We start from the raw sequence: 22058 nt of genomic DNA, 5'->3' as shown, positions 1-22058 counted from the left end.
ACGTGTCCCATAGGAACCATGTTAAATGGACTGTAGTGCAGTTTCTGCAAAAAGCCCTAAAAAACCACCTTGGTGTGAACCAGGCCTCAATGGGGAGGTGCTTTTTTTTTTTTTTTTTTTTTTTTAAACTCACCAAATATGCACCTAAATGTTGCAAGCAGGATTTTTAACACTGCAAGAGAAGCGCAACAGACCAGTGTGAAGACATACATTGAATTTAAAGGGATTGCATTTTTCCTGAGCTTTTCTTGTGCCTTTTTCTTACGCAAAAGCGCTGCAAAAAACTGCTCAGTGTGAAAGCAGCCTATTGGCCGAATGGTGCTGAAAATAAATTCATATTCATTTAAATTCATGATATTAAAAAGTTAAATACAAAATATATAAAAAAAAAAATTTTTAAAAAAAGTCAATTTCGATTTTGGGCCAAATGAAGCCAGAATTTTCGGTTTCGGTCCAATTTTCATTTCGGTGGACCACTAGTTTTTTCCTCAACAAAAGTGGAGTTGCTAACCGTGGCAGTTCAGAATTTATCCAAAAATGTATTACTAACCGTGGCAGTTCAGAATTTATCCAAAAATGTATTTCTATTGTTACAGTCTGGAATATCTATAATAAGGATGTTTATGGATTGTGCAGTTAAGAATATCCAACGTACACTTTAGTGTAGCAGCCTAAGCAATCTAATACACAGTGCAAGATACGATGTGTTTTGGTGGAGAATGTTAATTTGACATTAGAATTGTGCATGTCCCTACTGCCATCAAGGAGAGAAGAGGTGTGTGGGTATGTACACACACAGAAAACCCTTTTATTTGTGAATTCCTTCCTTCCTTTTCTGCCATGCACTAAAACATATACAGTATACACTCACCGGCCATTTTATTAGGTACACCTGTTCAATTGCTTGGTAACACAAATAGCTAATCAGTCAATCACATGGCAGCAACCCAATGCATTTAGTCATCTAGACATGATGAAGATGACTTTCTGAAGTTCAAACCGAGCATCACAATGGGGAAGAAAGGGGATTTAAGTGACTTTGAAGGTGGCATGCCTGTTGGTGCCAGGCAGGATGGTTTGAGTAATTCAAAAACTGCTGAAATCTACTGGAGTTTTCAAGCACAACCACCTCTAGGGTTTCCAGAGAATGGTCCGAAAAATAGAAAATATCCAGTGAGCAGCAGTTGTGTGGATGAATATGCCTTGTTGATGTCAGAGGAGAATGGGCAGACTGGTTTGAGATGATAAAAAAGCAACAGTAACTCAACCACTCATTACAACCAAGATATGCAGAGTACCATCTCTGAACACACAACACGTCGAACCTTGAAGCAGATAGGCTATAGCAGCAGAAGACCACACCGCCTGGCATTCCTGTCAGCTAAGAACAGGAAACGGAGGCTACAATTCACACAGGCTCACCAAAATTGGACAATAGAAGATTGGAAAAAACATTGCCTGGTCTGATGAGTCTGGATTTCAGCTTTGTCATTCAGATGGTAGAGTCAGAATTTGTCCTAAACATGAAAGCATGGATCCATCCTGTGAGGAATATTTTCTTGGCACACTTTGGGGCCCTTAGTACCAACTGAGTGTCATTTAAACACCACAGCCTACCCAAGTATTGTTGCCGACCATGTCCATCCCTCTATGAGTACAGTGTACCCATCTTCTGATTTCTACTTCCAGCAGGATAATGTCACAAAACTCAGATCATCTCAAACTGGTTTCTTGAACATGACAATGCGTTCACTGCACTCCATTGGCCTCCATAGTCAACATATCTAAATCCAATAGAGCACCTTTGGGATATGGTAGAATGGGAGAATTCGCATCATGGATGTGCAGCCTACAAATCTGCAACAACTACATGATGTTATGTCAATATGGACTCAATCTCTGAGGAATGTTTCCAACACCTTGATGAACCTATGCCACAAAGAATTAAGGCAGTTCTGACTGCAAAAGGGGATCCAACCCGGTACGAGCAAGGTGTACCTAATAAAGTGGCTGGTGAGTGTATCAGGATTTTAAAGATTCTTGCAAAAACTTTGAAGAGCTTAAAAAAAAAAAAAAAATTAACATAGGATACTCTCCTCACCACGATGTACAGGTGAAACTCGAAAAATTAGAATATCGTGCAAAAGTTCATTTATTTCAGTAATGCAACTTAAAAGGTGAAACTAATATATGAGATAGACTCATTACATGCAAAGCAAGATAGTTCAAGCCGTGATTTGTCATAATTGTGATGATTATGGCTTACAGTTCATGAAAACCCCAAATCCACAATCTCAGCAAATTAGAATATTGTGAAAAGGTGCAATATTCTAGGCTCAAAGTGTCCCACTCTAATCAGCTAATTAAGCCATAACACCTGCAAAGGGTTCCTGAGCCTTTAAATGGTCTCTCAGTCTTGTTTAGTAGGAATCACAATCATGGGAAAGACTACAGACCTGACAGTTATGGAGGGTGTCAATGATGGTTTTCTGCACAAGTAGGAAAAGTCTCAAAAGGTAATTGCAAAAGAAGTTGGATGTTCCCAAAGTGCTGTATCAAAACACATTAATAGAAAGTTATGTGGAAGGGAAAAGCATGGAAGAAAAAGGTGCACAAGCAGCAGAGATGACCGCAGCCTGGAGAGGATTGTCAGGAAAAGGCCATTCAAAAGCGTTGGGGATTTTCACAAGGAGTGGACTGAGGCTGGAGTCAGTGCATCAAGAGCCACCACACACAGACGGATCCTGGACATGGGCTTCAAATGTCGTATTCCTCTTGTCAAGCCGCTCCTGATCTACAAACAACGTCATAAGTGTCTTACCTGGGCTAAAGAAAAACAGACCTGGTCTGTTGCTCAGTGGTCCAAAGTCCTCTTTTCTGATGAGAGCAACTTTTGCATCTCATTTGGAAACCAAGGACCCAGAGTATGGAGGAAGAATGGAGAGGCACACACTGCAAGATTCTTGAAGTCCAGTGTAAAGTTTCCAGTCTGTGTTGATTTGGGGAGCCATGTCATCTGCTGGTGTTGGTCCACTGTGCTTCATTAAGTCCAGGGTCAACGCAGCCATCTACCAGGAGATTTTGGAGCACTTCATGCTTCCTTCCGCAGGCGAGCTTTATGGGGAAGCCGACTTCATTTTCCAGCAGGACTTGGCACCTGCCCACACTGCCAAAAGCACCAAAACCTGGTTCAATGACCATGGGATTACTGTGCTTGATTGGCCAGCAAACTCGACTGACCTGAACCCCATAGAGAATCTATGGGGCATTGCCAAGAGAAAGATGAGAGACATGAGACCGAACAATGCAGAAGAGCTGAAGGCCGCTATTGAAGCATCCTGGTCTTCCATAACACCTCAGCAGTGCCACAGGCTGATAGCTTTCATGCCACGCCGCATTGAGGCAGAAATTGCTGCAAAAGGGGCCCAAACCAAGTACTTAGTACATATGCATGCTTATACTTTTCAGAGGTCCGATATTGTTCTATGTACAATCCTTGTTTTATTGATTGCATGTAATATTCTAATTTTCTGAGATTGTGGATTTGGGGTTTTCATGAGCTGTAAGCCATAATCATCACAATTATGACAAATCACGGCTTGAACTATCTTGCTTTGCATGTAATGGGTCTATCTCATACAGTCAGGTCCAAAAATATTGGGACATAGACACAATTCTAAAATGTTTGGCTCTATACACCACCACAATGGATTTGAAATGAAACAAACAAGATGTGCTTTAACTGCAGACTGTCAGCTTTAATTGGATGGTATTTACATCTAAATCAGGTGAACGGTGTAGGAATTTCAACAGTTTGCATATGTGCCTCCCACTTGTTAAGGGACCAAAAGTAATGGGACAGAATAATCATAAATCAAAACTTTAACTTAATACTTGGTTGCAAGTCCTTTGCAGTCAATTACAGCCTGAAGTCTGGAACGCATAGACATCACCAGACGCTATGTTTCATCCCTGGTGATGCTCTGCCAGGCCTCTACTGCAACTGTCTTCAGTTCCTGCTTGTTCTTGGGGCATTTTCCCTTCAGTTTTGTCTTCAGCAAGTGAAATGCATGCTCAATCGGATTCAGGTCAGGTGATTGACTTGGCCATTGCAGAACATTCCACTTCTTTCTCTTAAAAAACTCTTTGGTTGCTTTTGCAGTATGCTTTGGGTCATTGTCCATCTGCACTGTGAAGCGGCGTCCAATGAGTTCTGAAGCATTTGGCTGAATATGAGCAGATAATATTGCCTGAAACACTTCAGAATTCATCCTGCTGCTTTCGTCAGCAGTCACATCATCAATAAATACAAGAGAACCAGTTCCATTGGTAGCCATACATGCCCACACCATGACACTACCACCACCATGCTTCACTGATGAGGTGGTATGCTTAGGATCATGAGCAGTTCCTTTCCTTCTCCATACTCTTCTCTTCCCATCCCTCTGGTACAAGTTGATCTTGGTCTCATCTGTCCATAGGATGTTGTTCCAGAACTGTGAAGGCTTTTTTAGATGTGGTTTGGCAAACTCTAATCTGGTCTTCCTGTTTGAGGCTCACCAATGGTTTACATCTTGTGGTGAACCCTCTGTATTCACTCTGGTGAAGTATTCTCTTGATTGTTGACTTTGACACACATATACCTACCTCCTGGAGAATGTTCTTGATCTGGCCAACTGTTGTGAAGGGTGTTTTCTTCACCAGGGAAAGAATTTTTCGGTCATCTACCACAGTTGTTTTCCATGGTCTTCTGGTGTTGCTGAGCTCACTGATGCGTTCCTTCTTTTTAAGAATGTAAATATAAGATTTGGATGTAAATACCCTCAAATTAAAGCTGACAGTCTGCAGTTAACCACTTCCCGACCGGCCGTTGTATATAAACGGCCGGACGGTGGCACTGCAGGGTCGGGTGGCCGTCTATCAACGGCCTCACCACACCCTGCTTGTGCGCGCTCCCTGGGAGCGCGCAGCACCGCGATCCGGTGCCCGCTGTGTCCTCCGGACAGTGAAACACCGATCGTCGTACGGGACCTCTGTACGAGGTCCCGATCATGTGATCACTGATTGGCCAATCAGTGATCACATGCAAAGTAGTAAGCAAGATGTCACTTCTGACATCATTGCTTACTATGTGTGAAATATGTGAATGATCACAGAGGTCAAATGGTACAAGGCTATTCACAACAGCCTTGTACCATGTGACAAGCTGTAACCAATCACAGCTCACTCAGTTCTTCTCAATGAGTGCAAGAATGCACACAGAGAGAAAGAGAAATGATTGCTTTTACATCCTATATGGGTGTAAAAGCAATCAGTGTAAAAAAAAAAAAAAAAAAAATCTTCATCACCCCTCACAAGTAGTACAGTGTCACCATGGTGACACTGTACTGCTAGGGTGACAGTATGTAAAAAAAAAAAAATAAAAATAAAAAATAATATAAAAAAATAAAATAAAAATGTAAAAAAAAAATGTTTAAAAATTATAATTTTTGCTTATAAACTAATTTGGATTTTTTTTTTTTACTAAAAAGATAACGGAATAAATTTTGGCTAAGATTTATGATGAAATATTATTTATTTGCAAAATTGTATAAAAAAAACACACTTTTTTTCAAAATTTTTGGACATTTCATTTACATAGCAAAAAAAATACAAATCCCAGTGGTGAATAAATACCACCAAAATAAAGCTTTATCTATCTCAAAAAAATGGTAAAAAATTCATTTGGGTACAGTGTTGCATGACCGCGCAATTGTCAAAGTGTGATAGTGCTAAAAGATGAAAATTGCCCTGGTCAGGAAGGGGGTAAAAGTGTCCGGTCTGGAAGTGGTTAAAGCACATCTTGTTTGTTTCATTTCAAATCCATTGTGGTGGTGTATAGAGCCAAAAATGTTAGAATTGTGTTGATGTCCCAATATTTATGGACCTGACTGTATATTAGTTTCACCTTTTAAGTTGCATTACTGAAATAAATGAACTTTTGCACGATATTCTAATTTTTTGAGTTTCACCTGTATATATTTGCTCCTCCCAATGTGTAATGAATACCCATCTGTTGTATGTAATGTACACAAATGTCTCACTAAAAATTAGGTTTCAAAAAATAATAAATTTATTTTTACTAGTAAACAGCACTAGTCAAAACAAACATTGTAACAGTATCAATAGTAAATTGATCTCCTGCAGATTAAAACGTGAGTGGATATACAATATAAACATCTGATGCATAGCCCAACAGAAATTCATTGTAGTCCAACTTGTATGACAGGGAATAAATAAAAGAACTCTTGTTTTCAAGGCATGATGCATATCCTGATCAGTTCTGAATTTACAGCCTCTGCCTTACCATTAGATACTGTGAAACAAAAAAGAAAACATAGGTTAGACAAACAACATGACTCAAAGTATCCAAACCACTGGATTATCATGTCAGGCAATTACATTACATTTTTAGAAGGATAGGGCAACATAATGGAGTCTATTTACTAAAACTGGAGAGTGCAAATCAGGATCACTTTTGCATAGAAACCAATCAGCTTCCAGGATTTATTACCAAAGCTTAATTAACTAGCTGCCGACCGCAGATAGCCGAATGACGGCTGCACTGTGGCCGGCCAGTTCTGGGTGGACGTCATATGACGTCCTCCCAGAACGCGCTCTCCTGCGTGCCCCAGGGGGCGCGCACCCGGCGATCTCCGTGATCGCTGTGTCCTACGGACACAGCTGATCACGTGATGTGGTAAAAGGCCAATCACAGCGGCCTTTTACCACGTGATCAGCGGTGTCCAATGACACGCTGATCAGAGGAAAATGCAAGTGCCGGTTCTCGGCTGCACTTTCCTCACGCTGTCAGATCCTGAGGAAAGTACTGCCGAGAACCGGCAGTTGTCAGAGCGGGGATCGGCACCGATCATCAGGGCACTGATGATCAGTGCCCTGATGATCGGTGCCCAGCAGTGCCACCCGCAAGCTCCGCCCACCTGTGCCCAGCAGTGCGCCCACTAGCTCCGCCCACCTGTGCCCAGCAGTGCACCCACCTGTGCCACTCTGCAGTGCCACCCACCTGTGCCCAGAAGTGCCACCCACCTGTGCCCAGAAGTGCCACCCACCTGTGCCCACCCACCAGTGCCCAGCAGTGATGCCAGTCAGTGCCGTCTATCAGTACCCATCATCAGTGTCACCTATCAGTGTCACCTATCAGTGCTGCATATTAGTGCCGCCTATCCGTGACACCTCATTAGTGCTGTCTATCAGTGACGCCTATCCATGCCACCTCATTAGTACTGCCTATCAGTGCCCTTTAGTGCTGCCTATCAGTGCCCATCAGTGCCGCCTATCAGTGCCCATCAGTGCCGCCTATCAGTGCCCATCAGTGCCGCCTAATCAACGCACATCAGTGAAGGAGAAAAATTACCTGTTTGAAAAATTTTATAATAGAAACAAAGAAACCTTTTTTTTTATTCAAATTTTTTGCACTTTTTGTATTTATAGCGCAAAAAGTAAAGCGCCCAGTGGCGATTAAATACCACCAAAAGAAAGCTCTATTTGTGAGAAAAAAATGATCAAAATTTCATATGGGTACAATGTTGCATGACCGCGCAATTGTCAATCAAAGTGCGGCAGCGCTGAAAGCTGAAAATTGGCCTGGTAAATAAGGGGGTATAAGTGCCTGGTAGGCAAGTGGTTAAACAAGCTAAGGTTAGAAGCCGATTGTTCTTTTAATAGAATACAGAAAGGAGCCTGATTTTGTACTCTCCAGCATTTGAAAGTGAAATGTCCTTTAAAGCTTGAAGCAATGAAAAAAAAAAAAAGCTAAGCTCATAAAGCAATATTTTTAACATTGTTAGAGGAAATATCAACGGACTGCCATTGCAAGAAGGTAGATAAAAATGTATACTGGTTTTATCTAGTTATTTCTGCACCTTTGGGGAGTGGGTACCTGAATTTGACAGGTACCCACTCCCACCTTCGCTGCGATCGCCTAGGCGACTGGAAGCGGAAGTTGTCCTGGTCCCAGAAGACTACGGGGCCATTCACAAAGTGCAGCGCTTCTCGCACATGCGCAGTGGGTACCCGGCTGTGAAGCCAACAGCTGAAGATGTTGGTGCAAGGGAGAGAAAACGGCCACTGAAACAAGCGATGGTGAGGACACCGCTGGACAGGTAAGTGACTATTGTTTGTAGCTGCTGGCTACTTTTTTTTTTTTTTTTCGGCTGGAACTCCACTTTAAGTCCTGAGGTAATCAAAATGTTTGTGACCTAAACAAATTTTGCACTTTGGTTTGCAGTAGTTTAATCAACTTTTTAATTGGTCTGCAAGCCAAAATTATTTTTACATAATTTTATCAACCCTGGAACCTTCAATTGGTAATATTTTTAAGCCGCCTACATGTATTGTTTTAGGTCAATAAAGAAATTGACATTAATACAAAAAGCTTCATGGGCACAAAAACACATGTGCACAGTGTATCAGTTTGTACACATCTGTATGCAAATCTATGGGCCCATTCAGACAGGTCTGCCTATGGGAAGGGGGTGGCATAATTTGGACCTTTTTAATCCTATAGGCTTGTGCCACTGTTTACAAGCCTACAACATGCAAAAAGCCTACTAACCTCTGCTCAGGGCCAACACATCAATATCATGTATAGCCCAGCTACACCTATTACCTATAGCCATCATTAACACTGTACTCTTGTACGGCTAGGTTCCAGTTGTGGGCCTGCACCTGTTCCGACAGAAAACATTTTAATAAACAGGCTGACGTGGCTGCACAGACTGCGGCTTGCAGAGCCGCACAGATGTGAACATAGCGTAAACAATATACAAATTTTAAAACTGTATAGAAAATTTCAACATAGGATTTTCCAGTCAGTTTCTGCCATCCTGCATTTTATGTTCTGAAATTAGGTATGCTTGTCTGAATGAGCTTTTACACTCAAGGTATGCCTCTGGTGATACCCGTCAGTTACCAGTGTTCTTTTTTCAACCCTCAACTGATCTTCCAAGCCCTCACATCACTGAGCAAAGTCGCAAAATCATTTTCAGTGTCTAATGACGAATTTCCCCACGAATCATCATTCAATTCTGCAAGTAGTTCTAATTTACTATTGCTGTATATTAGCTGGTCTAAAACCGCTTTTGACCAAACGGGATGCTTTTTGAACGCCATGGACGTTTCTCAGTTTCCACGCAGAAAGAACAGTAAAAATGCAGGCAGGGCACAGGACAAAGCACTAGGGACAAAATGTATGTGAAATGCTTTGATACAGTAATGTTATACTATGTGATTTTAGTGAATGTCACTTTTTGTCATTTTCAAATTTCCCGCCGTTCCATCCCCTGTACGTCCCGACGCTCGCATAGAATGGAACCCAGATGACAGATGCCGGCATACGCCGGAGGACATTGCCGGGGACACTGCAGGAGGGACATCGCGGGAGCGCAGGACAAGGTAAGTGATCGAGGGATCGCAGAGCAGCGCCGCATGGTATTCCCGAGTGTGTAGCTCGGCGTTACTGCTTGTGGTACTGAAACTTTACCCCAAGCTACACTAGGTAATACCGCCAGGGAGGTTAAAGAGTTTTACAAGTGATGAAGGTGCAAAACTATTGCAAAAATGATGCCTTCTTTTTTTTTTTTTTAAAGATTTATATATTTTAAAGTATGTGTTTTTTTTTGGTTTTAATTCATACTTGCCTAGATGAGATCAATGCTGCATCTGTCCAGTGCTAGCTCAAAGGGTAAGAACTGAGTGAGCAGACAGCACTGATTGGTCAGTCTTCCTCACCGCTCTAAGCATTGTGACTGAACCCCAAAAATCAATTATAAGCAGTACTTGTATACTGGTATCAGCAGTGAATTGAAATAGCGGGGGGGGGGGGGGGGGGGGGACGACGACAAGAGCCAAATGACAGAGGTTATCAGCCTGCTGCTTCTTACTTTACTAGTCAGCCACAGGCTGGGGGAGAGGCAAGACCTGTAAACGGTACAAAAAGTAGGTATTCTTCCTGCTAAACAGCTGTTCTGTGTGGCAGAGCTGTGTAAAATTTCAAGACTGGACAGACTGAAATACAAATCCTTAGGCAGGTAAAATAGCTCCCCTACATGTATTTCATCTGTATATTTACTGTTTGCATTGCATTCAGCTTTAGGCCCCTTCCTCGAGAAGCATCCGATCAGGTCTGCCTGTCTTTTTTTTTTTTTTTTTTTTTTTGACCCTTCAACTCCATGGACCAGCAGGTGTAAACAGACTTGTGTCCATTTACACCTGCCTACCTCCAATCCAATCTGCAAAAAAAACAAATGGAAGGAGATCCATCTAGGCCAGTGGTGGGCAACCTTTTTTTTCAACTGAGCCAAATCTTGCCAAAACCACGATTGAAATTTATTTTGAGAGCCACATTTTTAAAACAGAAAATACATAGGATGGTACACTGTTTTTAGTTTCAATACGTTTTTATAGTAATTCATCCCCCATATAGTAATTCATCCCCCCCATAGTAATTCATCCCCCATATAGTAATTCATCCCCCCTATAGTAATTCATCCCCCCTATAGTAATTCATCCCCCCTATAGTAATTCATCCCCCCCATAGTAATTCATCCCCCCCATAGTAATTCATCCCCCCCATAGTAATTCATCCCCCCTATAGTAATTCATCCCCCCTATAGTAATTCATCCACCATAGTAATTCATCCACCATAGTAATTCATCCACCATAGTAATTCCTCCCCCCTATAGTAATTCCTCCCCCCTATAGTAATTCCTCCCCCCTATAGTAGTAGTAAGTAAGTAGCAAGTAGTAAGCCAAGTCCCCCCTGTGTCAATTCACTTATCTTTGCTCCGCGCGTTCCTCTCGCTGTGTTCCCGCGCCGTTCCGGTCTTCAGGGCGGACTGTGAGAGGAGCCTAGTTCCTCTCACGTTCGTCACGCTGCCCCGCCTACACACATCCTGACAGCCAATCACTGGCTATCAGGATGTGAGTGGCAGCGAGACTGGCCAATCAATGCATTTGAGCGCGCTGCCCTGGCTGTTTTTTTTTTTGGATCAAGCTGCAGAGTCCCTGCCGCCCGAGAGGAGGGAGGGGAGCGGGCGCCCGGCACTCAAGAGCCGCATGAAAGCGTGTAAAGAGCCGCATGTGGCTCGCGAGCCGCGGCTTGCCGACCACTGGTCTAGGCGGACAGGATATGAGGGCAGTCAGGTATAAATGGGCAGCAGAGTCTGTTTACCCCCAGCCACCCACAGAGCAGAGCTGGCTCCACCCCTGTCTGCTCTGCAGAAACTCAGCAGACACAGACCTGTTATCCGCTCATTCCACTCTGATCAGCAGGCAGATTACCTGCTGCGTCTGCCCCATGTGAAAGGGGCCCAAATCATTTAGAATGAGCATAGCACAGGCAAAAGGCAGTACGTCGGCATACAGGACTTACATTTTTTCTACTGGCTATTGCTTGCTGAACCCATAGAATCTCCATGGCCAAGTGGCTCCTAAGCATTTGCAGCTCATTTGGATTCTTCAAAGAGAGATCTAAATTAGAGAAACATTCATTTATGGAGAAACAATTAATGCAAAACACTTTCCAATGCAGAAACTTCAAATGCAGATCAAAAATCTGCATGACACCATCTTACACCCTAAATATGGGAGTAAAAAAAATACATATATTTGTGACTGTCAATTTAAATAAACAAAATGTTTTATTATAGTGTACATACATTTCTGTTGATTTATACTGACAAACATAAGGCTTCATGCACACTGGGCATTTTTAATATCGCTGGTAATGTTAGCTGTGTAAAGTCACATTAACGTGTTTTTCAGCATTTTTGCATTAGCGTTTAGCCACATTTTTTCACATTTGCGATTTCTTTTACCCTAAACAAAATTTTTTTTTTTGCTCAAAAAGTCAATAAACCGCTGGTTTGCTGCGATTTACCGCATTTTTCAGCGTTAGAGCGTTTTTACAGCTAAAAAACTCCTCTAGAAACCCACTAGTTCTGGGGTTTTTTTCCAGCCAAAAAACAGATTGCAGTCTATATGTGCATGGACACATATGATAATATGCTGGGAAGTTTACTGGCTGTAGAAAAAAAAATGTCAAAAGCCAAAAACAGCCGCTGTAAAAATGTCCAGTGTGCATGAGGACTAAAAGAAACTGTATATTTTATTGTGTACCCAAACTAGGGAGGAGAGAGTATATTATAAAGCTTTTTTTGAGGCAAAAACAGACTGCATTGCAGAACTCTCCTTCTGAAAATGGTAGTTGCTTGTATACCATGCTGATCCAATGGCTTCGATATACTAAATGACTGACTTCATCAGTTGCAATGTTGTTTTGAGTTAGTGACTCCCAAAGCATTGCAGCCAAACATAGCCAGGCAAACAGAATTTTCATTAGGAGTTCAGCAATGGCAACCCACATTTGTTTCTGGGCAGGTTTCAGTGAAAGACTGGAGAACAAATTTCAAGTTCAGGTGATATAACCGACACTGTGCACTGTAGAGATGAAAGCTCTCTAACATTCACAGTGGACATACTAACATCTCAGTGATTGAAAACGGAACATATCAAAGATAAAATATTTTACTGATGAATGGGAAACGGCACATCTGTTATGATGGCATGTATTTTTGAGTCATGGAGATTAGTTTTTGCTGTACATACAATGTCCGATTCCACTTGACAAAATCAGGTAATACACCCAGATGGTTTGGCTGGCCACTCATCCTGACACTCAGATAATATACAATATTTTATTTTTGTACAAATCAACCCAAAAGCTTAGTAAATTATATTGTTCAACCAAACTGTCGTATGTATGGTCAGCTTTATGAAAATGTGCCATAGATCTCAGAAGATGCAGGTATCAGTATTTATGCAACAGCTGACCTCGAGGCTCCATGATTTTATTATCGTTAGGGGTATTAATATTTACTTCTTCAGTCTAGACTTTTTTTTGCTTACTTTAACCAGCATAAAAATGAGGCTTTTGGTTGTATCTGGTCTTACAGCTTTGGCCCCTTTTGCATGGTTGGTTTGTTCCGGCCTCTGAATTCCTGTGGCAAGAATCTGCAGATTCTTGCTGTGCTGCAGGAATGACCGAGTTATGCGATTAGATTTAAACTAATGGCGGGCTGACAGTGGCTGCTGTTGATTACATGTAGCCACACACATAGCAATTAGCTGCAGATCTGCGACAGATGTTTGAGTCTGAACACAGCTGACTGCGTCAATCCACCTTTAGTTTAAATGGGCTGAGCGGCTGATGTTAATCGCATAACCCGGATTCTTGCAGCAAGAATCCGTAGATTCTTGCTGCAGGAATCCGAAGGCCGCGACAAATCAGCCGTGTGAAAGGAGCCTTATGGTGTACCCCTGCTGCCAACCGACATCAGTGGTATGGTAAAGATTAACACTTACCCTGGTGTTTTATCTTTGCCCCACGTATGCTTTCTACTTTAAAAAACAAAGCCTGAGATGATGCTGCAGCCCTGCAAAAATCATCATGGCAGCAGTGTTATCACATGCTGTGATATATAAATAGGTGAATGTGCAGGGGCAGAAACACCACATTAACTTACAATAGTAAGCTGGAATCAGAAGTACAACTTAGGCATAAGAGGACATGCAATATTGGAAAGGGAGTTAAAAACTGTATTATGATATTAAAATCATGGTGCCCAAGAGCCCAGTTTAAAGAAAATGAAATTTATGTTAAAGAATTAAAATGGCTAACGCTAGCCATGTTGAAATTTAATTTTTTTTAAATTGCCTTTCCATATTAGTCTGCAGCCAATGTATTTATTTAAAAAACTGTCAGAAAATGAAATACAACATGGCAGCCTGGAGGCTGTGTACACCACTCGTGTACAGAAAAGCCCCAGAAAAGGTTTCCTGCTTTGTGATTGGTTCTACCATGAAAATAACATGGTAGAATAAACAGCTATTTCTTCAGAACAGAAATTATAGGAATCTGTTATAAATGCTGTTAACATTCAGGGATGTTCAATTCATATAACCTGACAACCCCCCCTTCCCCCGGCCGCTATGTCTCTCAGGATCCGCTAGCCCATCTGCAGGACGCATCCGCTTCCCTTCTTGTCCTGACCCGGAGGTGATGCAACATCACTTCCAGGTCCCTGGTGACAGATTCCTGGCCATCGAGCGTTGTGCACTGCATTACATTCAGGGGAGACATACAGGGTCTTTAAGACCTTGGAGGTCTCAAAAAAAAAAAAAAAAAAACACAAAAACAAAAAGAGAACCTGTCACCAAAAATGATCACATAGGGGACTTTTTGTAAATGAAAAAAAAAATTTTAAAGTTACACCCAAGCATATAACACCCCCCCCCCCAAATTTTTCAAGGCCCCCCACCCCCACATATGTATGCATGTACAAACGTAAAAGCACACGCTGGGGTGCCTACGCATGAAAACGATGATTGCGATACAAATTACATAGCGCCGCGCACGCCAGAATGAGAGCAATAATTCTAGCACCAGACCTCCTCCGTAACGCTAAAGTGATGACCTATAAGGGGCTTTAAATGTGTCACCTATAGAAAATATAGGGTACTAAAGTTTGTTACCATTTCACGAGCGCATGCAAATTTAAGGTTCAACATATTGGATATCTATTTACTTGATGCAACCTCGTCTTTTATATTTTACAAAAAAAAATTGGATAATTTATTGCTTTTTGTACTCTAAAATTAAAAGTGTATTTTTACTGAAATTTTGCGTTTCCAAGACCTTTGTGTTAATATGGTGTGACAAAAAAATTGGAACTACCGCTATTTTATTCTCTAGGGTGTCTGCTTTCAGAAAATATATCATGCTTTGGAGTTTTGTGTAATCTTCAGGCCCTAAATGATTTTTTTAACGTATGCAAAAAACGCAAAAACGGCTCTGGCAGCAAAAAGGGATAAAGGATAAGCTCGACAGTCCCCTTTCCTGAGGAGCACCCAATCAGTGCTCATTACACTGCAAGGTCTCTCCCCTCCCTGCTAGTCCCCAGGTGCGGTGCTGGAGACAGGCAGAGAGGAGAGGAGGAGATAAACAGCGCATTGTTAAAAATACTTAACGTTTAAGTCAACATAAAGCCCCTTTTGTTTTTAAAAGCCCCAGACGCTGCTTATATTTAGATTTAAATATGCTTTTTTTTTTTTTTTTTTTTTTTTTAAGTATATTGTCGTCATGAGGGACAAGTAGATTTGGGCACTGATTTAGTCCCTGGACAAGCAGTTTTTTCAAAAGTTTCCACACTCCTATAAAATTCCTGCAGTATACACAGGTCACCCACAGGGGAATGTTTTTGTCCCCTGATACATACAGTTTCCCATGGTTCACTGATTTCTTCCTCACCTGCATCCATGGACTTGTCACTCCACACAGAGCTGCTTCTTGTCCATTCTAAACTCTCATACGTTTGATCTGTGTTACTGGTTATGTTGGAATGATGGGGGAAGGGCTGTCCTTGCGTAACTGACAAAGTGTCTCCCTCTTCTGTAATCCTTGTCCCTGGAAGGACACATTCCATGTCAGGGCTCCCAGTCTGTAAAGCATGGCTCTCCAGCAGAGGGTTCTCCACCATTCTGCCAGTAGTCTCTGACACTTGGTGCTCTCTTGTGGGGACATCCTGAAGCAGAGTCTCTTTTCCAGACAGGTGCTCACTTTCTGAGGCAGCTCCTTGTAGTTGGCCCTCTGCTAGCACTTCTCCAGGCTCTGATGGTTGGTAATGGTTGTGATCTTTCTCTAGGATACAAGGTTCATGTCCGAAGTCTCGTACAGCTTCCTTTCCCTCACTGCATGATAGGATGGAGTCTGTGTTTCGGATATATCTGCCTCCACTATGACCATTCCTTTTATGAGCTCTGAGTCCAGCTGTATCTCTGTGCTCAACCTAGAAGGAGAGAGACACCCTGGGGATGATTTACTAAAAAGCAAATAGCCTGCTTACTCTGCAAGGAAAGCTATACTTTGCAAGGGAAATTTCCCCAGAGCTTAGTGAATGAGGTGAAGCTACATCATCCAATCATGTGCAAACAAAAATGTAGTTTGTTTAATTTCCTTTGCATGTGACTGGGTGTTTCTTGCAAAATAAAATTGCACCCAATTCACTAAGATCGGGGGAAGAGTCTCTCGCCAGGGTAAAGAGGTTATAAACGGTTTTTGTAATAAGTTTATGCTTACCTGCATTGAGTTTGCACAGAGCGGCCCCAAAACTCTTCTGGGGTTCCCTGCCAGCATTCTCTGCTCCTCTTCTGCTGTGAGTGCCCTCATAGCAAGCTGCTTGCTATGGGGCAATCATGTAGGCATGCACTGGGGCGGACTGTGTGCATCCAGACACAGTGCGGCTTTGGCCTCAGCCCCGCTCTCACTGATTTGACCAACAGCAGCAAGAGCCAATAGATCCTGTGGTCAGCAAAGCCTTTGGGAGCAGAAAGAGGAAAGAAGAGCTGCTGTAGACAGGAACAGCACTGGACTGCTAGAGGAGTCAGGTACAGTGGTGAAAATAATTATTTGATCCCCTGCAGATTTTGTAAGTTTGCTCACTTACAAAGAGATAAAGGGTCTATCATTTTTATTATAGATGTATTTTAAATGATAGAGACAGAATATCAACCAAAAATCCAGAAACAACACGATATAAATATTATAAATTGATACAAAACAATCATCAATCGCCCTCAGCCTGGAGCTCCATACAAGATTTCGCTTCATGGGGTAAGGATGATCATGAGAAAAGCGAGAGATCATCCCAGAACTGCACAGGAGGAGGTTGTGAATGATCTCAAGGCAGCTGGGACCACAGTCACCAAACAAACCATTGGTAACACAATATGCCGCCATGGACTGAAATCCTGCAGCGCCTGCAAGGTCACCCTCCTCAGAAAGGCACATGTACAAGCCTGTCTGAAGTTTGCCAATGAACATCTAAATGATTCAGAGAAGGATTGGGAGAAAGTGCTGTGGTCAGACCAAAATTGAGCTCTTTGGCATTAACTCGACTCGTCGTGTTTGGAGGAAGAAAAAAATGTTGATTATAAGTTATAACCCTAAGAGCACCATCCCTACAGTAAAGCACGGAGGTGGACACATTATGCTTTGGGGCGGTTTCTCTGCTAAAGGTACAGGCCAACTTTGCTGCTTTGAGGGGCCAATGGACGGGGCCATGTATTGCAAAATCTTGGAAAGGAACATTCTTCCCTCAGCCAGAACACTGAAGATGGGTCCTGTATGGGTCTTTCAGCATGACAATGACCCAAAACATACCAAGGCAACAAGGGAGTGGCTCCAGAAGAACAACATTAAGGTCATGGAGTAGCCTAGCCAGTCTCCAGACCTTAATCCTATAGAAAATTTATGGAGGGAACTGAAACTTTGAGTTGCCAAGCGGCAGCCATGAAACCTTTAGGATTTAGAGAAGACCTGTAGAAGAGTGGACCAAAATCCCTCCTGAGATGTGTGCAAACCTGGTAACCAACTACAAGAAATATCTTACCCCTTGTGCTTGCCAACAAGGGTTTCTCCACCAAGTAATAAGTCATGCTTTACGTGGGGCTCAAATACTTATTTTACTCACTGAACTGCAACTCAATGTATAACATTTGTATCATGTGTTGTTTTCTGGATTTTTGGTTGATAGTTTGTCTCTATCTTTTAAAATCCTATGATAGAAATTATAGACCCTTCATTTCTTTGTAAGTGGGGCAAACGTACAAAATCTGCAGGGGATCAAATAATCATTTCCCCCACTATAAGTACTGGGGGCTGGGGAAGCTGCTACTGACAGTTCTGTTTTTTTTTTTTGCCTTAGGGCCAGTTCACGTCACAAAAATGCACTCTGAATACATTTTTGCTTACAGTTCACACTACACACCAGTCCAGTGTGTTTTTATGCATTTTACTGTGTTTTAGTACAGTTCTGTGCAGACAAAATGCAGCAAGTTCTATTTTTTTTTTCTGTACTGGAAACTGACTGCACTGATGTGAAGGCCATTGGAAAACAAGGAAAACACTGTGCATGCAGTGCTTTACAAAATGAAGGTAGACATTACAGTTACAATACAATTTGGTACAAGAGGAAACCGGGGGCCCTGCACGTTAGAGCTTACAATCTAAGAGGAAGGGTTGAGTGATACAAAAAGGTAATAGCTGTGGGGGATGAGCTGAGGAAATCAAAGGCAGTTTACTAGTTAGAAGCTGGATAGGCTTCTTTAAAGAGAAAGGTTTTCAGGGATCATCTAAAGGTGGATAGATTAAAAAATAGCCAGACAGATTGGGGTAGGGAGTTCCATAGGATGGGAGAAGCTTGGGAGAAGTCCTGGAGGCGAGCATGGTAGGAGGCGACATGGGAACTAGAGAGCAGAAGGTCTTGGGAGGATCAAAGAGCGGTTTGGTTGATATTTTGAGACCAGGTTGGTGATATAGCTGGGGGCAGAGTTGTGGATGGCTTTGTAAGTTGTTAGTATTTTTAATTTTATTCATTGGGCGAGTGGAAGCCAGTGGATTGATTGGCAGAGGGGTAGCAGACACTGAACGCTTGGTAAGGTGGATGAGCCTGGCAGCAGCATTCATACTGAACTGGAGGAGGAATAGCCTATGTAAAGGTAAGCCAATGAGGAGGAAGTTGCAGTAATCAAGGAAAGAGATAACTAGGGAGTGAATTAGGAGCTTTGTGGTATCATTGGTTAAAAAGGGGCGTATTCTGGAGATGTTGGAGGTTGAGGTGGCATGATTTGGACAGGGATTGGATGTGGGCCTGAAAGGATAGTTCAGAATCCGGGGTTACCCCTAGCACCCTGGCATGCGGGGATGGGTTGTAAGAGTACGGAATAGTGAACATTGGTTTTAGTGGTAAGTCATTTGTGAGTTTTTATTGAAGATATGAGTTAAAGAGTGAAGGATAGAGCCAGAGAGTGACTGTAGTATTTGTAAGGGAATAGGGTCCAGGGGGCAGGTGGGCTTTAGAAAACAGTTTACCAAGCTCCTCTATAGTAGTTGGGTTAAACAAGGGAAGTATAGATTGTGCAGGTGGACAAGGAGTGTAGGGTGGGGGAGATATCTGTACAGTGGAGATCTCATTTATTAATTTATTTCAGGTACTTATGTAGCTCCACCAATTACGCAGCACTTTACACATATATATTGTACATTCACATCAGTCCCTAACCCTCAAGGGGTGTACAATCTAATCACAAACTGTATCAGTCTTATTTTTTAAGTGATTAGTGATCTCCTGGGCAGTGAGTGAGTTAGTGGGTGGAAAAAATGAAGGACGAAGCAGAGTTAAATGTAGAAAAAAAAAGAGTTGATGGGAACTGTGTGAGAGGGTGTTAAGAGTGATAAAATAGGTCTGTTTGGCAGTGTGGAGACCAGAATTTATTTTTGAAGGGTAGATTTATATTGGTCGAAGTCTTGCTGGGTCTTAGTCTTATGCCATAAACGCTCCAGAGCCTGGCTATGTTTTTTGAGGCATCAGGTATTGTCTGTCAGGACTGTAGTGGTTGGGGCCTAATTCTGTGTGTAGTGAGGGGGGCCAGTGTGTCCACGGTGGAAGACAGTGAATGGTTGTATACAGAAGTGGCCAAGTTGGGGCAGGACAGGGCTGAGATTTTGTCATAGACAATCTGTTGCAGGAAAAAAGAAGAGAAGGGTTAAGACAGCTAAGGTTTCTACGGGTAACTGGTAGTTGGCAGACAAGGAGGAGGAAGCCAAGGAGAGAGTGAAGCTAATAAGAGAGTGATAAGACAGGAAAAGGGAAGTTGGTGAGGTTGCAAGGAGTGCATAGGTAGGAGAATACAAGGTCGAGACAGTTACCATTAGACACCAGGACTTCCATTCTGCTTTAACCACTTACCCTCCTGAGCATTTACCCCCCTTCCTGACCAGGCCTTTTTTTGTGTTAAGGCGCTGCATTACATTAACTGACAATTGCGCAGTCATGCAACACTGCACCCGAATTAAATTTACTTTTTTCCCCACAAATTGAGCTTTTTTGGTGGTATTTGACCACCTGCGTGGTTTTTATTTTTTGCACTATATGAAAGAAAAAAATTTGAGAAAAAAAAAAATTATATATATATATATTTTTTTTTTGTATTAAACATGTCCAGTGAAAAAATTTTAAAAATCAATTTAGACCAAAATGTATTCTGCGACATGTCTTTGTTAAAAAAAATAAATCCCAATACGTGTAAATTTATTGGTTTACAAATGGCGGGATAGATAATGGAATTTTTATTTTTACTAGTAATGTCAGCAATCAGCTACTTATAGCGTGACTGCAGTGGGCATTCTGACATCCCCAGTGACACCAATACAGTGGTCAGTGCTTTAAAAAAAAAAAAAAAAAAACTACTGACATTGTACTAAGGGCACTGGGCAGGAAGGGGGTAACATGAGGGGCGATCAAAGGGTTAACTGTGTGCTGTTTTACTTGCATCTGTGGGCTTCACTAATCACACTGCTTTGGATGGCTGTGCAGCACAGCCATCCAAAGCAGTGTGCAGGAGCTGACAGGGAGGAGAACTGTATTGTTTACATTATTTCTCCTCCCCGTCGGAGATGGTTGGCAATCACTGGGTGCCGGCGAGTAATCACCGGCCAGAACCCAGTGATTGACAGCTGCGGCCGCAAATGGAGGCGCGGGCAGGGTGTGCACACCCTCTACTCGGAGAGGCAAAATCACATATATATACACACGATTTTGCGTACTTGATCAGGAAGCGGTTAAATTGGAAGTAAACTCCCACTGGACACTGGTACCTACGGGTAAGCTTATAATACAACTTACCTGTGAGTACAAGGAATATCAAATATTCAGTATCCTTGCAGCTGATGACATCACCAATGTATGCGCTCTGAAGGAACAGCATACGCGTGCCATTCCTTCAGAGCTCTGTGCCGTGGCTGAGACTCCTGCGTACATGAAGTGATGTCATCGCAGCTTGGCCAATCAAACTGTTAGAGCCCACCAACCTGCGATGAAGACGGAAGTACTGTCAGTGGTGACAGTGCACCAATGGAGGACTTTGTTCTAAGGGAAGCCTCTCCTAATGTGCTAATATGTAATGATGCCAGCATATTATTTTGCAGGGAATTTTCTTTGGCAGTTGTCTACCGCTTTAAGGTAACCCCCCTTGTGTCTTTAGAAACACCACATTTTGTTTACAAAATGCAGCCTGCTTGCCTTTAGTAAACCCGCCCCCATGTCACACAGAGGAGGTCTGCCCCTCATATACACATAGCACACTCACCTCAGCGTTGAAGAGTGGCGGGGAAAGGAGCCGGGCCCCCCAGTGTACAGAGATGTCCTCTCCCTCTATGTCTCTCACCACATCCTCATAGTCCCGTAGAAGTCTCTGGAGTCTCCGGCGGACCAGCACACCGCGGGCGTGAGCCTAAAACAGAGAAGATGTAGACTGTATCCACCCAACACACCGACCGACCGCACTGCTCTCTGTATAGCAAACTCCTCACCTGTAATACTATGGCAGCACCTTCCTCCTCCTCCATCATTCAACTGTAACCGCTAGAGGACGGGAAGTGATGTCAGCGGGGCGGAGCATACACCGAACGAACTGAGAGCGCGGGAAGACGCGGAGATCTCTGTCAGTAGCATGAACCAGGAAGAGGGGGGAGGGATGTACAGGCAGCATTGTAGGGTTCAGTATGAGCCCTAAAGGGGGTGTATCGCCAGAATCGTGAGGTGAGGGGAGTGTGTGGACTGCATTGCAGGGTGACAGATGTTCTATTAGGGGGCCCATTCACACCAGGTGCATTTTTGACTACACTCCAATAGCATAGACAGTCCAACATCTAGATTACTGTATGGACATTATTCATGCCATTAGGCTCCATGTGCACAGGAAATTTCTGAACAATGGAAAGTGCTGGAAAGCATAGGTTAAAAAAATGTCTGTTTAGCTGCGTTTGCATAACGTGTTTATGTGCATTTTTTAAAGATAAGCACAGGAGAACCTCCCAAATGCACTGAAAAGTGTTAAATTATTAACTATTTCAGACTGTTTCAAAGGAATACAGAGAGTA

The 22058-nt window shown here is 42.6% G+C and overlaps 1 protein-coding gene across 1 annotated transcript; it reads right to left on the bottom strand.

Annotated features, from left to right (window-relative positions):
* Positions 1 to 6089: 6089 nt before the first annotated feature.
* IQCC (IQ motif containing C) lies at positions 6090 to 21578 on the bottom strand. The gene is made up of 5 exons (XM_089673842.1): positions 21489 to 21578; positions 21266 to 21409; positions 15369 to 15906; positions 11433 to 11530; positions 6090 to 6355 (listed from the first exon to the last, which is right to left on the bottom strand). Exons 1-5 carry the CDS (start codon positions 21525 to 21527, stop codon positions 6329 to 6331), a joined length of 846 nt encoding a protein of 281 aa, XP_089529968.1. The 5' UTR covers positions 21528 to 21578; the 3' UTR covers positions 6090 to 6328.
* Positions 21579 to 22058: the final 480 nt, after the last annotated feature.

Source organism: Staurois parvus, unplaced genomic scaffold (genome assembly GCF_062004578.1).
Source record: "Staurois parvus isolate SC_StPar_1 unplaced genomic scaffold, SC_StPar_1.0 ptg000145l, whole genome shotgun sequence".
NCBI lineage: Eukaryota > Metazoa > Chordata > Amphibia > Anura > Ranidae > Staurois > Staurois parvus.
This window is presented reverse-complemented; position numbering and strand designations above follow the sequence as displayed.